Consider the following 13,531-nt stretch of genomic DNA (forward strand, 5'->3'; position numbering starts at 1 on the left):
CCTGCTCCATCTCCTCCACGCTCCCCATCCTCATTTCCAGGCCAGCAGCTCCGGGTGGGACAGGGAGGAGGCGTGAGGCACTTTGGCTTCTCCGGCTCGGGATAATTCCTGGCTGTAATTCCTGCTTATTGCCACATCTGTGCTGAAACTCCAGCGGATTCCTTGGGATGTGGGGAATACGTGGGCTGGTAGTGATGGTTGTACCTGTGGATGGCCCAGGGTGGGCGTTCAGCCTTTTAGTGGCACACACAGAGGGATTAAAATGCATTAAAAATGATAATAAAGTTCTGGGCTTTGAAAGGAAAAACCAGGTTTTCCCTTCCTGGCTGTGTGTCAGTGCTCCAAGCTCTGATGTTTCAGGCTTGATCCTAAAGCTCTTTTCCAGCCTTTATTATTCAAGGATTCACTGTTCACAGCATCATTTTTACTTCAAGTTGTCCATATTCAGTTGGATAATATGAAAACAGAATTCTGTTTAAACTCAGGTATTTCTTGGTGCTTCTTTTTCCCCAGTAGTGATGTAATATTGCTTCAGAAGTTTTAATTTTAGTGTGTCTTCCTTTCTAATTTTGGCTGCTTGTGTATGCATATATATTGTGTTAATTAGACATAGTTACACATGTGTTGTTTTTTTTATCACAGTTATAACACATGGTTTTAATGCTCCAGCTGAACAACTGAGATGAGACTGAAGACTTCCCTTTTGAAGGAGCCCAAACATATCCTTTGTCACAGAAAAAAACATGGAACATCTTGTTCATTCTGAATAGATTCTTCCAGAAAACATTTTTTTATTCTTGAAGTTACACTAAAATATTAGTAAATTGAAGATGGCTTTTTTTCCTCCTTTTGCTTTGTTCCCCTTGTCATTGAGTGCAGCCTTTAAGGGCAACTTTTTAAGAATTATTGAACTCTTAGATATGATGTGTGTTAGCAAACCAATGCTTTTGAATGACAGTTGGATGTTTTGCACTTGTATTTTGCACTGACATTTTAGCCATGTTTTGATAATTTTACATCATTATAAGATTTTTTTTTTACATTAAAATGTGCTTTCTTTTTGGCTGAGTGTTTACCAGTTCTTCTTGGCACATAAGAGCAAAAAAAATTTTAACATAGAACATTCCACGCTGTCGTATCAAAATAATCTCCCTGTATTGTCCCTTCAGTTCTGAGTAGCCAAGGTGGGGTATTTGATTATTTTGAATAGTTAAACTTTTCAGATTCCTTAACTGAAGGAAACATAAGGACTTGGTGAGCTGTGTGGGATGGACTACAGCTGATGAGCTCTACTCCTGCAGTGATGACCACCAGATCATGAAATGGAACCCCGTGACCAGCGAGACCACTCGGGTGGTGAAGCTCCCAGATGATGTTTATCCCCTGGATCTGCACTGGTTTCCCAGAGGGACTGGGGGCAAGAAGCAATCCCAGGCTGAGAGCTTTGTTCTGACCAGTTCTGATGGTAAGGCAGCTGGAAATATTTAGGTAAATTTAAAATACAGTAATTTCACCATTATAAGCTGCACCATTTTGACTAAAATTTTGGTCCAAACCAAAGTGCAGCTTATAATCAGGTGTGGCTTAGATATGGACAAAGAATGAAAAGTTGCTGTTTTAGTTTGGAGGACAGGTGTCTGCTGAGAAAGGCAGGAGCTTCTCTTTGAAATGGAGAATGTAAATCCCCTCCCTCCAAATTATTAGAATTTTGAAATCAAGGGGCTCTGAGGCAAAGATATGGGAATTAGGAATAACAGTTCTTTACTAGGGAAATTAAAATAGAAATACAGCACTACAAAGAACAAACCCCAAACCCTGACACAGTCAGAGTACAGCCTGACACCCGTCAGGCAGGGTGTTGGCAGCAGTCCCATCCCATGGTGGCTGCATCCTCCTGCAGTGACAGATGTGGCACAGCTGGAGCAGTGCTCCTGTACAAGGTGCAGTTTCCCTCCGGAGCTCCAGTGGTGATGTGGAGAAATCCGGTTTTCCTCTGGAGTCCAGTGGAGAAAGGGGCTCCCTTAGTGTCCCAAAACCTCTGTTTTTATCTTGGTAAGAAATGTTGGGCTCTTCCCCCTGGCTGGAGCAACTCCCAATGGGATGCAGTAATTTTATCAGTGCCACAGTGGGACTCAATGGCCATGAGCAGAAAATGACTGGCTGGAGGAAGGATGGGTTGTGAAAAGATAAAGAACACTGCCCTGCCTGGTTTATAAACCAGGGCCATGAACAGGAGATATCCCATGAGATAAAGAACACTGCCCCAGCTGGTTTATAAACCAGGGCCATGAACAGGAGATATCCCATGGAGATAAAGAACACTGCCCCAGCTGGTTTATAAACCATGGCCATGAACAGGAGATATCCCATGAGATAAAGAACACTGCCCCAGCTGGTTTATAAACCATGGCCATGAACAGGAGATATCCCATGAGATAAAGAACACTGCCCCAGCTGGTTTCAATGGATGCCCATTAGCAGAATATCTCCCATGGGGATCAGGATCACTGCCCCACCCTCAGCAGATGGTGACAGAACAGACACCTTTGATCACACTCTGTATTGTAACATGCAGCTTATAATTGTGAAATTACTTCTTGTTTCATAGTGTTCATGTCAGTCAAATACAAAACATTATTTGGGGAGTGAGAAGTTTTAAGGATTGCTTGGGAGGGGGTTTTGTTTTCTCTTCTCCCCAAAAAGATTTTGCTCCCAGCTGGATTTTTCTTCCTGCATGAATTTTCCTGCACCAGCAAGGTCCCCTCAGTGATAAGGATTCCTGGAAATTTGCTGAATCCAATGGAAAAGGAGCATAATGTCTTTACAGGGTTGAATTAATTCCTAGTTGAACTGCAGATGTTTGAAATCAGAGCAAATGTAAATTTAGTCCCCTTGGGTTTTCTTCTGAAATGCTTCTCTTGGGGGATTTTGTTCTTTTATTTTCTACTGACATCGGTCTTGTTGCTATTTTTTTAAAAAAATGAAGAATATGCTTGGCTTTAAAATTAAGCCTTTGTTTAACCTTCAAATGAAACACAAATTGTGATTCAACCTTTTTTAAATTTTTTATTGATAATTTTATATTAGGTCAGCATTTGAGAGTCCATGGAAGTTAATGAACAAAACATATATATTTTATATTTTATATTTTGGTTTGGTTAAGCTGAGAGTGGGAGCTGTTTCAGTGTATAAAATTCCATGGAATTCTTTATATCCTGAAAAAAGTGATGGCTCTGAAGAGCTCTGCCACTTCTGCTGAGTCCTGTGGGTGATGGAATATTCCTGCTCCTGGGAGACTGGGTTTGAGGATTCTCCAATGAAAATGTCTTGGATGCAGATGGAACAAAGACACTGCTGGAAAAAGGTGCAGAAAAGAAAAGATTTATTTATCAGAAAATAAAAGGTGGTTTTGTTGTAAAAGCAGAAAAGGCTGTTTTGATAATTGAATTGGAGAAAATATTGAATTCCTCCAAATCCAATTATACATGGAACATGAAAATCTCAGATCTGAGAGATATTCTATACAATAAGTGATACATTGATGAGATAAATTATATTTTATAGTTATAAATTAATGGAGTTAATTAAATTAATGCCTTGGAAGTGTTGGAGGAGCCTTGGAGCAGCCTGCTCTGGGAAAGGTTGGGATTAAATTAAATTATTTGATCTAAGCTACCAGCCCAAACCACTCTGGGTTTCCATGATATTTTCAATGGTCTGTTCAATAAACTGATTTATCCAAACCAGAGTTTTTTATCAGTGTTAAAAGTTTTCCTTGGAAGTCTTAGCTGGATGATTGTGCCAAAAGTTCTGGTCACTCAGGAACTTGCTTGCAGGGGTTCAGTCTGGAAACTTAGATCAAAAAATACTAAAAATAATTGGATTTAAAAGTAGTTAACTTCAATTACTGCTCATTTTTCCAAGCTTTCCATTGTCTGCTCTTTGCTCCAGTTTCAGTTTGATCTTCCTGGATTTAAGCAGCATCCCTTATTTGGGAAGAAAAACTTCCTGGTGTTGAAATCATGACAAGTTTTGGGGTTGGCTGCTGTGGAATTCCATCCCAGCTCCAGCATGGGAGCAGGAATAATTCTGATTTCAGCTGTGAAAAACAATTGGATGTTTTCTTTGTATTGTTGCTTTTTGGTTTGTGTGTGTGTGTTTTCCACATACTGCTGTAATAATATAGTAGTTGTGTAATATAATAAATAATTTACTATATAATTAATTATGTAAATTATGTACACTGTATCTTTTTTTCCCCTTTTAAAAATTTTTTCTTTTTTTTTTTTTTTCTTTTTTCTATTTTTAGGGAAATTCCACTTGATTTCCAAGCTAGGAAGAGTGGAGAAAAGTGTAGAAGCACATTGTGGAGCTGTCCTTGCAGGAAGGTGGAATTATGAGGGGACAGCCCTGGTTACAGGTGAGCATTCCTTTGTTAATAAAGTGCTTTCAAAACTAAAATAATAATCTGCTTTTTTTTTTGATCTTAATTATCACAGAGGTTGTTATCACATTATTTACTAGGAGTTCATTTTGTACTATTTAATTAATGCTGCCTCAGCTTAGTGTTGTTCATTTTAATTAATAGATCTAGTAAAAATCTTTCTCTTTTTTCATTTAAGTCATCCCATCTACTTGAAAGTAAATGTTTGAATATCAGAGTGCTTAGATGGTTTTTTGGCTGTTCTGAACTTCAAAAAGGAGAATATTTGATTTATTTTTTTTTACTATCTGTTACAAGAAAAAGTTGCTAAGTTAATACATTTACATCTCTGCACGTTTGAATTTTTTTATCCAAAAAGGCTCATTGATCTTGAATATTTTTGTGCTTTATTCCTTAATTATCAGTAATTATCACCTACAGCCTGTTTATATTAATGCTAGGGGAGTGAGCCTACAATTTCTTCATTTTTTTGTCCTAAATCTTTTGTTAAATTGGGTTTTTTTTGTCCCAAATTCCCCCTTGGTGTCCAGGGGAGCTGCTGAAATTCCCTGGGCTGGGCTCCTTGCTGGGATTTCTGGTGCTGATGGAGCACAGCTGATTCCTCTGGACAAATTCCAGCTCAGGCCACAAGAACTGAAGAGAATTTTGGATCTGCACATTTCCAGACTCTGAAATGTTGCTTCAAGGAACTCTGTCTGGCCTGTTCCTCTGAGATCCCAGAGGGACAGAAATATTGTTCTTTTCAGAGACAGCTTTGCCTCAGGAACTTCTCCAAAGACAAAGTCAAAATTGTCTTTTGAATCTTTTTTTTTTTTTTAATTTTTATGAGACTGCATGACACTGACACTTTTTTGGGAGTGTGGGAATTCATCACCATTTCCAGTTTATTCTGAGGAGATCAACTCCTCTTCTACCACAGCTGTACTTGGAGGAAGAGGAAATAAATCATTGCTACTGCACCACTTAAAATCATTTTTTATGATTATATTTCAACAGCATCAAATGTGCACAAATAAAATGTTTAATTTTGAGGGGTTTTTTTTAAACAGTTTTTGAACATTTAGAACAACATTGGCCAGATATAAAAACCTGAAATGTGGTAAAAAAATGATGTTTGAGTGGAAGAATCCATTCATTTCTAGGTGCACCTTTTTCCTCATTAATTGTGAGGATCACAATTAAAAATGACACCACACCAGGGATTCTGTGCTGTTAAAACAGCCCTGGCTGTGCTGTGTAGTGTTGAGCAATTAATTCCTCAATAAATAAACTGAATTATTTGGTTATGGTAGAAAATTGAAGCCATCCAAACAGAGTTCTCTTCACTCCCAGCATTTATCAGCTGTGAAATCTCCAGCTGAATCCATCAAATCTGCTCCTGCTCCCCTGGGGCTCCTTCCAGCAGCTTCTGGGCCATTGAAGGAATCAAAAATACAGAATTTGGGATATTTAAATAATGGTGCATTTTCCCTTCCTAGGATCAGCTTCAGAAAAAAAAAAAATCAGGGATTTTTATGAAAGGAAAACCAAAAAATCTTCTTAAATATTTTTCTTTCTTACACTTCCTAGTGCATGTTTGGAAGAAAAGTTGGATTTATTTTAACTCAAGTGTTCCCTGAGTAAATCTGTTTGTCAGATTGATTATTGCATGGCATTTGCTGATTTCTGTGCTCATTTGCAGCTGGGGAAGATGGCCAAGTGAAGATCTGGTCTAAAAGTGGAATGCTGAGATCCACTCTGGCTCAGCAAGGTGAGTCCCTTTGCTCAGAGCTCCATCAGAACTTGTTCATTTGGGTTATTCTGAAATATATTGAAATTCCAGACCCTAAATATGCCAGTGATGGTTTGTCCAAGGGTGTTAAGGCCTTAATTAAAACTAATGTAAATCAGAGTTTAATTTAATAAGATTTTTTATAAACATTTCATTTTTCAAATTAAAAGTGTTGCAGTATTTTTAGGCAGCAGTCTCAGTCCCACCCTAAGGATTTGGTGCCATTTCAGTGAAGATCCTCAGCTAAATTTTGTTTTTCAGACTTCATAGATGGAGCCCATGTGACCTTGTGACATTTTTGAAGAAACCACATGCACCTGGGCTTGGGTTAAATGTCAGGCCCTTATCTCTGCCTGAAACAAATGATCTGAATTCTTTCAACCTGGGGAAGGCAATTTAACCACAGCACTGAATGCAGAATGCACTGCAGTTCTTGTAAGGAAGTTCACATGCTCATGTAGTGTTTGGCAGGTAAAAAGATCAACCAACTGAACTAGAATTTAAAAAAAAAATTCAAGTTGTAGCACTTATTCTTTAGTATTTCCAAAATCCTACACAAATTGGAATTGGAATTACCAAATCTGCTGTGGATAAATTGAATATTCCCTCCTCAAATCCCAAATTTCTGCTTTTTTTCCTCCTCCTCCTCCCACTGAAATGTTGGATTTGGTTTTCCACTGATCCATTTGGATGAGGAAACTTTTTTTCCATGGATTTCTTGTTGGGAATGCAAAGATGATGATGGAATCCTGGGATGGTTTGGGTTGGGACATCTCCCACCATCCCAAACCTGGCCTTGGACATTTCCAGGGATCCAGGGCAGCCACAGCTTCTCTGGGAATTCCATCCCCAGGCAGGAATTTATTCCTGACATCTAAATTCTTTTGGAGACACCTTGACAAGATCTAAAATCATTTAAATTCACATTTCTCCTCTTGTGACAATCCCAAATCCTACACAAACTTGGAATGACCAAATCTGCTGTGGATAAGTTCAATATTCCTTCCTCAAATCCCAATTTTCTGCCTTTTTTCCTCCTCCTCCTCACACTGAAATGTTGGATTTGGTTTTGCACTGATCCATTTGGATGATTTTTTTCCATGGATTTCTTGTTGGGAATGCAAAGATGATGATGGAATCCTGGGATGGTTTGGGTTGGGACATCTCCCACCATCCCAGGGCAGCCACAGCTTCTCTGGGAATTCCATCCCCAGGCAGGAATTTATTCCTGACATCTAAATTCTTTTGGAGACACCCTCACAAGATCTAAAATAATTTAAATTCACATTTCTCCTCTTGTGACAATCCCAAATCCTACACAAACTCTTGGAATTCCCCAATCTGCTGTGGATAAATTGAATATTCCCTCCTCAAATCCCAATTTTCTGCCTTTTTTCCTCCTTTTCTCCCAGAATATTTTGTTTATTCCTGCACTGTGGTTCTCCAGGGTGTTGGCAGCATTTTCCCAAGCCTGTCCTTGTTAAGTGCAGAAGGAAATGAGTTAACTCAGCTCCTGCTGTTAAGCCCTGGAAATTGTGGTTAAGTCCTCAGCCATCATAAAAAAAAGAAACATTTGGTTTAAATAGAAAACTCTTCTGATTGTTACATCAGCATCAGGACAGGACAAAAAAAATGGAGTTTATTTAGAATTTCTGCTGCAGCTGGTGACAGAATTTATGGCATTTTCACCAGGAATTGCCAGGAGGAAAAAGCCAGAGCCACATTGATTTAATATATGTTGTGTTTCTGGCATTTGTCTGCTCTGATGCTTGACAAGTGGAAAAAAAATCTGCCATAATTCTGGATTTTTGAGTCATAAAATTCCCTGAAAGCAAATCTCTGAAATACAGAAATCTTCAGGAGCAGCCACACCAAGTCTCAATTTCAGGGGTGAATATTTGGGAGCTCAAATCGAGTTTAACCATTAAAAAAATCAATTTTTTGCACAGAGAGAAGAGAGGAGATGCTGGATGATTTTAGGGCAGTTGTGGCTGTTCAATCATTTAATTATTTAAACCTCATCAAAATATTCCCATACAAAAATATCCCTGAGTCATTTTTGGAAAGAGAATTTAATATGCCCAAATTTTACCCTAGGAGAGCATTTTTAAACCTTTTGGGGTTTTTTATTACCATAAAGTTACATTAAAAATTGATTTTTTGAACAATTCTAATTCAGTTTTGTTCAGTTGAATGCTTGGAGATGATTTTCACTCAACTTTCTAAGTTTTATTTCAAGGAATCAAGTAGCAAAACCCTTTGATTTTTCTTCAGAGGAGACAAATCCTGTCAAATAATATGGAAAATATTTGCATAGTTGGCAAGTCTGACTTTTTTAAATTCTTTTTTTTTTTTCCCTTGGATGTTTTTCCATCTAATTTTTGCTTTATTCTGCTTTCAAAAAATCTAATTTGAAAACTGGAACATGATTTTAAAATGGAACAGTCAGCTTTTTTTTTCCAGATACAAAATTCTGGGAGTTTCAGTCCCAGAAATTTTCAGCTAATTGGGAAAAATCTGTTTTTATTTCTTGTCATTTATTTTGGAATTTATTTGGGTATGGGATGTTTGAGCAGCAAAATAAAAATCTGGGTTAATGATGGAGCCCCAAAAATCTAAACAAGAATGAGAACAAAACTTTTCTCACCCACATTTGTTTTCAGTCTCATCATTTGGGGTGAAAATTTTATTTTCTGGTGTCTCTTGGTGAGTAATATTTTGATTTTTCTGTGTGTCTGGAGTGACAGTTGGGACTAAAATTGTTACCATGGATAAAATCTGAATATAAATACAAAAGAAACCAATTTTCTGTTGGTTTTCTGGACTTCTCTGGACTTGAAAAGGTTCACTTGTAAAAATTGTAAAAATTGATAATGTGGTTATCAATAAAAGATAATCACATTAAAATATGAAAAATTAAAATATTAAAGTTATAATAAAAGGTATCAATAAAGAGGCTTGAGAAACATGTCAGGTATTTTATATAATACAGTGTTACCTACATAGATATTTATATTTATATTTTTTATATATTTATCATGTGTGTTTGTATATAAATATCTGTGTAGATAATACTGTATTATATATATTTATATATTTTTTAATATATTTATCATGTATGTTTATATATAATGCAGTATTATCTACATAGATATTTATATATATTTATATATTTTTAATATATTTATCATATGTGTTTATATATAATACAGAATTATCTACATAGATATTTTTTATATATTTATATATATATTTATCATTTATGTTTATATATAATACAGTAGTATCTACATAGATATTTATATATATTTATATATATTTATCATGTATGTTTATATATAATACAGTATTATGTACGTAGATATTTTTATATATTTATATGTATATATATATTAATATATCTTTCTATATATTCATATTTGTACTTATATATGATATATATTTATGTAATATAAATCTATTTTATACAATAACTATAAAATATCTTTATGTGTAATATATATTATATATTGCATTTTATGTACTTAAATATTTAGCATATAACTCAATATTATTATTATTGCTATTATTATTTTAATGATTATAAATAAATAATATATATTTATTTATAATATTTATTTAATATCTTAATAATTATTATAATATTTATTTTTTCCCACAGGAGCCCCAGTGTACTCAGTGTCCTGGGCACCTGACTCTGACAAAGTTCTCTTCACCTCAGGGAAGCAGCTGATTATCAAACCCCTGCAGCCAAATGCTAAAGTTCTGCAGGTATTAATGAGCTAATTCATCAATCAGATTGATTTTCAAAAATTAAAATCCAGAAATTTTTCTCAAGCTGTTGAAAATTTGATTTTAATTGTGATTTTTCATTTAATTCATTTTTCTGCCAAATCATGAAATCCTCAAGGCTGGGAAAAACCTCTGAGATCAGAGTGATGAATAAATATTGGAGATAGAATTTGGCAGAATTGCCAGATCTGTTAATTTTGGTTTTTTTTTTTTTTTCCATTGCAGTGGAAAGGGCACGAGGGGCTGATTCTGAAAACAGACTGGAACTCAGTGAATGATTTGATTCTCTCTGCAGGGGAGGACTGCAGGTACAAGGTGAGCTCTGCTTCAGCTTTAAAAATCACCAAAAATTCATCAGCTATCAACATTTCTCATTTTTACCCTGGAAGCCCAAACTGAAATGAAAAATCTGTCACTTTTCAAGAAAAAATTGAATTATTTCTAAGCACACCTCACTCTGTGTGCTACCAGAAAATCACAAATCTTTTATAAAAACAGCAGGATAAAAATTGGTTAAATGGGAGTGAAACAAAAGAAAAATCTGTACAAATATAAAATATTATGCAATGAATTTATCAATTTTACTAGTATTTTGTATATAAATATATTATACAAAAGATTGGTTAAATGGGAGTGAAACAAAAAGAAAAATCTGTGCAAATGTAAAATATTATACAACAAATTTGTCTATTTTACAAGTATTTTGTATATAAATATATTATACAAATATATTGTACAAAAAATTGGTTAAATGGGAGTGAAACAAAATGAAAAATCTGTACAAATATAAAATATTATACAACAAATTTGTCTATTTTACAGGTATTTTGTATACAAATATATTATACAAAAATATTGTACAAATATATAAATATACAAAAATATGGGTAATTATTTGAATTAATATAAGCTGACAAATTTAATTAGTGGAGATAAAGCTGCTGTTTTCTGCTATGGGAACATTAGTGAACCCCTAAAATTAAATTTAAATATTAAAAAATAATAAATTAAAAATGTATTCATATATATCTGGATGCAGGAAATTTATTCAATTTTAAACTATATTCATATATATTTGGATGCAGGAAATTTATTCAATTTTAAAATATATTAATATGTATTTGAATGCAGGAAATTAATTTAATTTTAAAATATATTCATATATATTTGGATGCAAGAAATGTATTGATATAATCTGCATCCCAAATACCAAAGCAGGTTTTGTGTATCTTCCCTTAAATAAAAATTGAATTTTAAATGTGTGGTTCTGTAATTAAATTGTGCAGTGGCTGTGACAGAAAATATACAATTAAGAAATTATAAAAATTCAATAAATTAATGAATTGTTCTGTGGATTGGCTTCCTGATATTCTGTTGTTTTCTGTTAAAAAATCTTTTTTAAAAAATTTGCTTCATGGGTGCAAGCAGAATAAACCCTGTGGTTCTTTTATAGACTCCAGGAAATAAAACTCAGAGGTGCAAAATATTTTATCCAGAATATTTTATATTGTCTCCAGAATTAGGTGGCATTTGCCATGGCAAAAAGCAAAGTCTGTTGCTTTAAATGAATCAATACTTATTAAATAATAATTAAATAATAAAATATACATACACTAATTAAATAATAAAATATACATACATGCATATGTATTTATATATTTATATTTTTCTGTATTTATATTTTTCTATATTTATATAGGATTATTCTTGTGTGTATATATATATTTATATATATATTTATATGTATATTCATATATATATTTATGTGTATATTTATTTTTATATACCTATGTAATTACAATTGCTAATTAAGTTGCACAGTTATTTCTACAATTTCTATGGCATGAGGGAAAATTATTTTTTTGTAATAAAATAATGATAAAAGTATAACAAAAGTGTATATATAAAATAAAAGTAAGTATATATAAAATAAAAGTGAGAGGGGATTTTTCCAGTTACACTTGATCATGAGGGAAAATGAGTCTTCTGAAATGATAAAAATTTAAAAAAATAAAATTATCTTTAATACAGGTGATTTTTCAAGTTACACTGAAAACATGAGGGGAAATTACACTTCTGGAATAATAAATATATACATCTGGAATAATAAAAATATTTGTACAAATATATATGTATATAACAGAAATGTGAGATATAACAGAGGTGATTTTTCAAATTACACTGAAAACATGAGGGGAAATTTCACTTCTGGAATAATAAACATATGTAAATATTTTGTATTTAGAGATATCTATATCAGTATTTATATCTATATCTATCTGGAACAATAAAAATATATATACAAAAATATATATAAACCAAAAGTGAGATATAATAGAGGTTTTTTTCAAGTTACACTGAAAATATGGGAAAAAAATTAAACTTTTGGAATAATAAAAATATATCAATACTTATATGTTTGAATATATAAATATATATATCTGGAATAATAAAAATATATGTAAAAATATATATATGTAACAGAAAAGTGAGATATAACAGGTTTTTTTCAAATTACTGAAAACATGAGGGGAATCACACATCTGGAATAATAAAGATGTATAAATACTTATATATTTGGATATATAAATATATATAAAATATATATGTCTAGAATAATAAAATATATATATATATCAAAAGTGAGATATAACAGAGTTGTTTTTTCAAATTACACTGGAAACATGAGGGGAAATTACACTTCTGGAATAACAAAGACATATCAATATTTATATATTTAGAGATCTATATCTGTATCTATCTATCTAGAATAATAAAAATACATATACAAAAAAAAATATATATGAACCAAAAGTGAGATGTAATAGAGAGTCTTTTTCAAATTACACTGAAAACATGATGGGAAATTCCACTTCTGGAATAATAAAGATATATAAATATTTATGTGTTTAGAGATGTCTATATCAGTGTTTGTATCTATCGAGAACAATAAAAATATATATACAAAAATATATATATAATGTATATAAACCAAAAGTGAGATATAATAGAGGTGATTTTTCAAATTACACCGAAAACATGATGGGAAATTACACTTCTGCAGGAAAAAAAAATTACAAAAAATAAATACAGTAATTTCACAACTATAAGGCGCACCCTTTTGACTAAAATTTTGGTCCGAACCCGGAAGTGTGTGTTATAGTCCGGTGTGCCTTATATATGGATAAAGTTGGGAAATTTACAAACCCGGAAGTGCCAGCCGCGAGCCGCGGGGGGAGCTGGCAGGGCCACGGCTGCTGGGTAGAGGTGGGGACATGGGGCTGCCATGGTTGAGACAGGGCCTTGGCCAACAACCGCGTGGGAGGAGTTGGGGGCGGAGCCTCACTGCAAAAAATAACGCGCCTTATAGTCCAGTGCGCCTTATATATCGGCAAAAGTTCGGAAATTTACCGACCACGGAAGTGCGCCTTATGGTCGTGAAATTACTGCATATACACACCACAAGTGAGCTGTAATAGAGATAATTTTTCACATTCCACTGGGACATGTAGGGAGATTTTCCC

General features: G+C 33.7%; 1 protein-coding gene across 2 annotated transcripts in view; it reads left to right on the forward strand.

Annotated features, from left to right (window-relative positions):
* IFT80 (intraflagellar transport 80) overlaps positions 1-13,531 on the forward strand; it is a 31,945-nt gene that overhangs the window by 719 nt on the left and 17,695 nt on the right. For both annotated transcript variants that reach the window (XM_033068377.2, XM_033068378.2), the window contains exons 2-7: positions 643-719; positions 1,244-1,465; positions 4,310-4,420; positions 6,126-6,194; positions 9,877-9,986; positions 10,233-10,322. In XM_033068377.2, the coding sequence (XP_032924268.1) occupies positions 683-719; positions 1,244-1,465; positions 4,310-4,420; positions 6,126-6,194; positions 9,877-9,986; positions 10,233-10,322 (639 nt within the window). In that variant the 5' untranslated portion in view covers positions 643-682. The remainder of the gene's footprint in view (positions 1-642; positions 720-1,243; positions 1,466-4,309; positions 4,421-6,125; positions 6,195-9,876; positions 9,987-10,232; positions 10,323-13,531) is intronic.

The sequence above is a fragment of the Catharus ustulatus genome, chromosome 10 (assembly GCF_009819885.2).
Source record: "Catharus ustulatus isolate bCatUst1 chromosome 10, bCatUst1.pri.v2, whole genome shotgun sequence".
NCBI classification, from domain to species: Eukaryota; Metazoa; Chordata; class Aves; order Passeriformes; family Turdidae; genus Catharus; species Catharus ustulatus.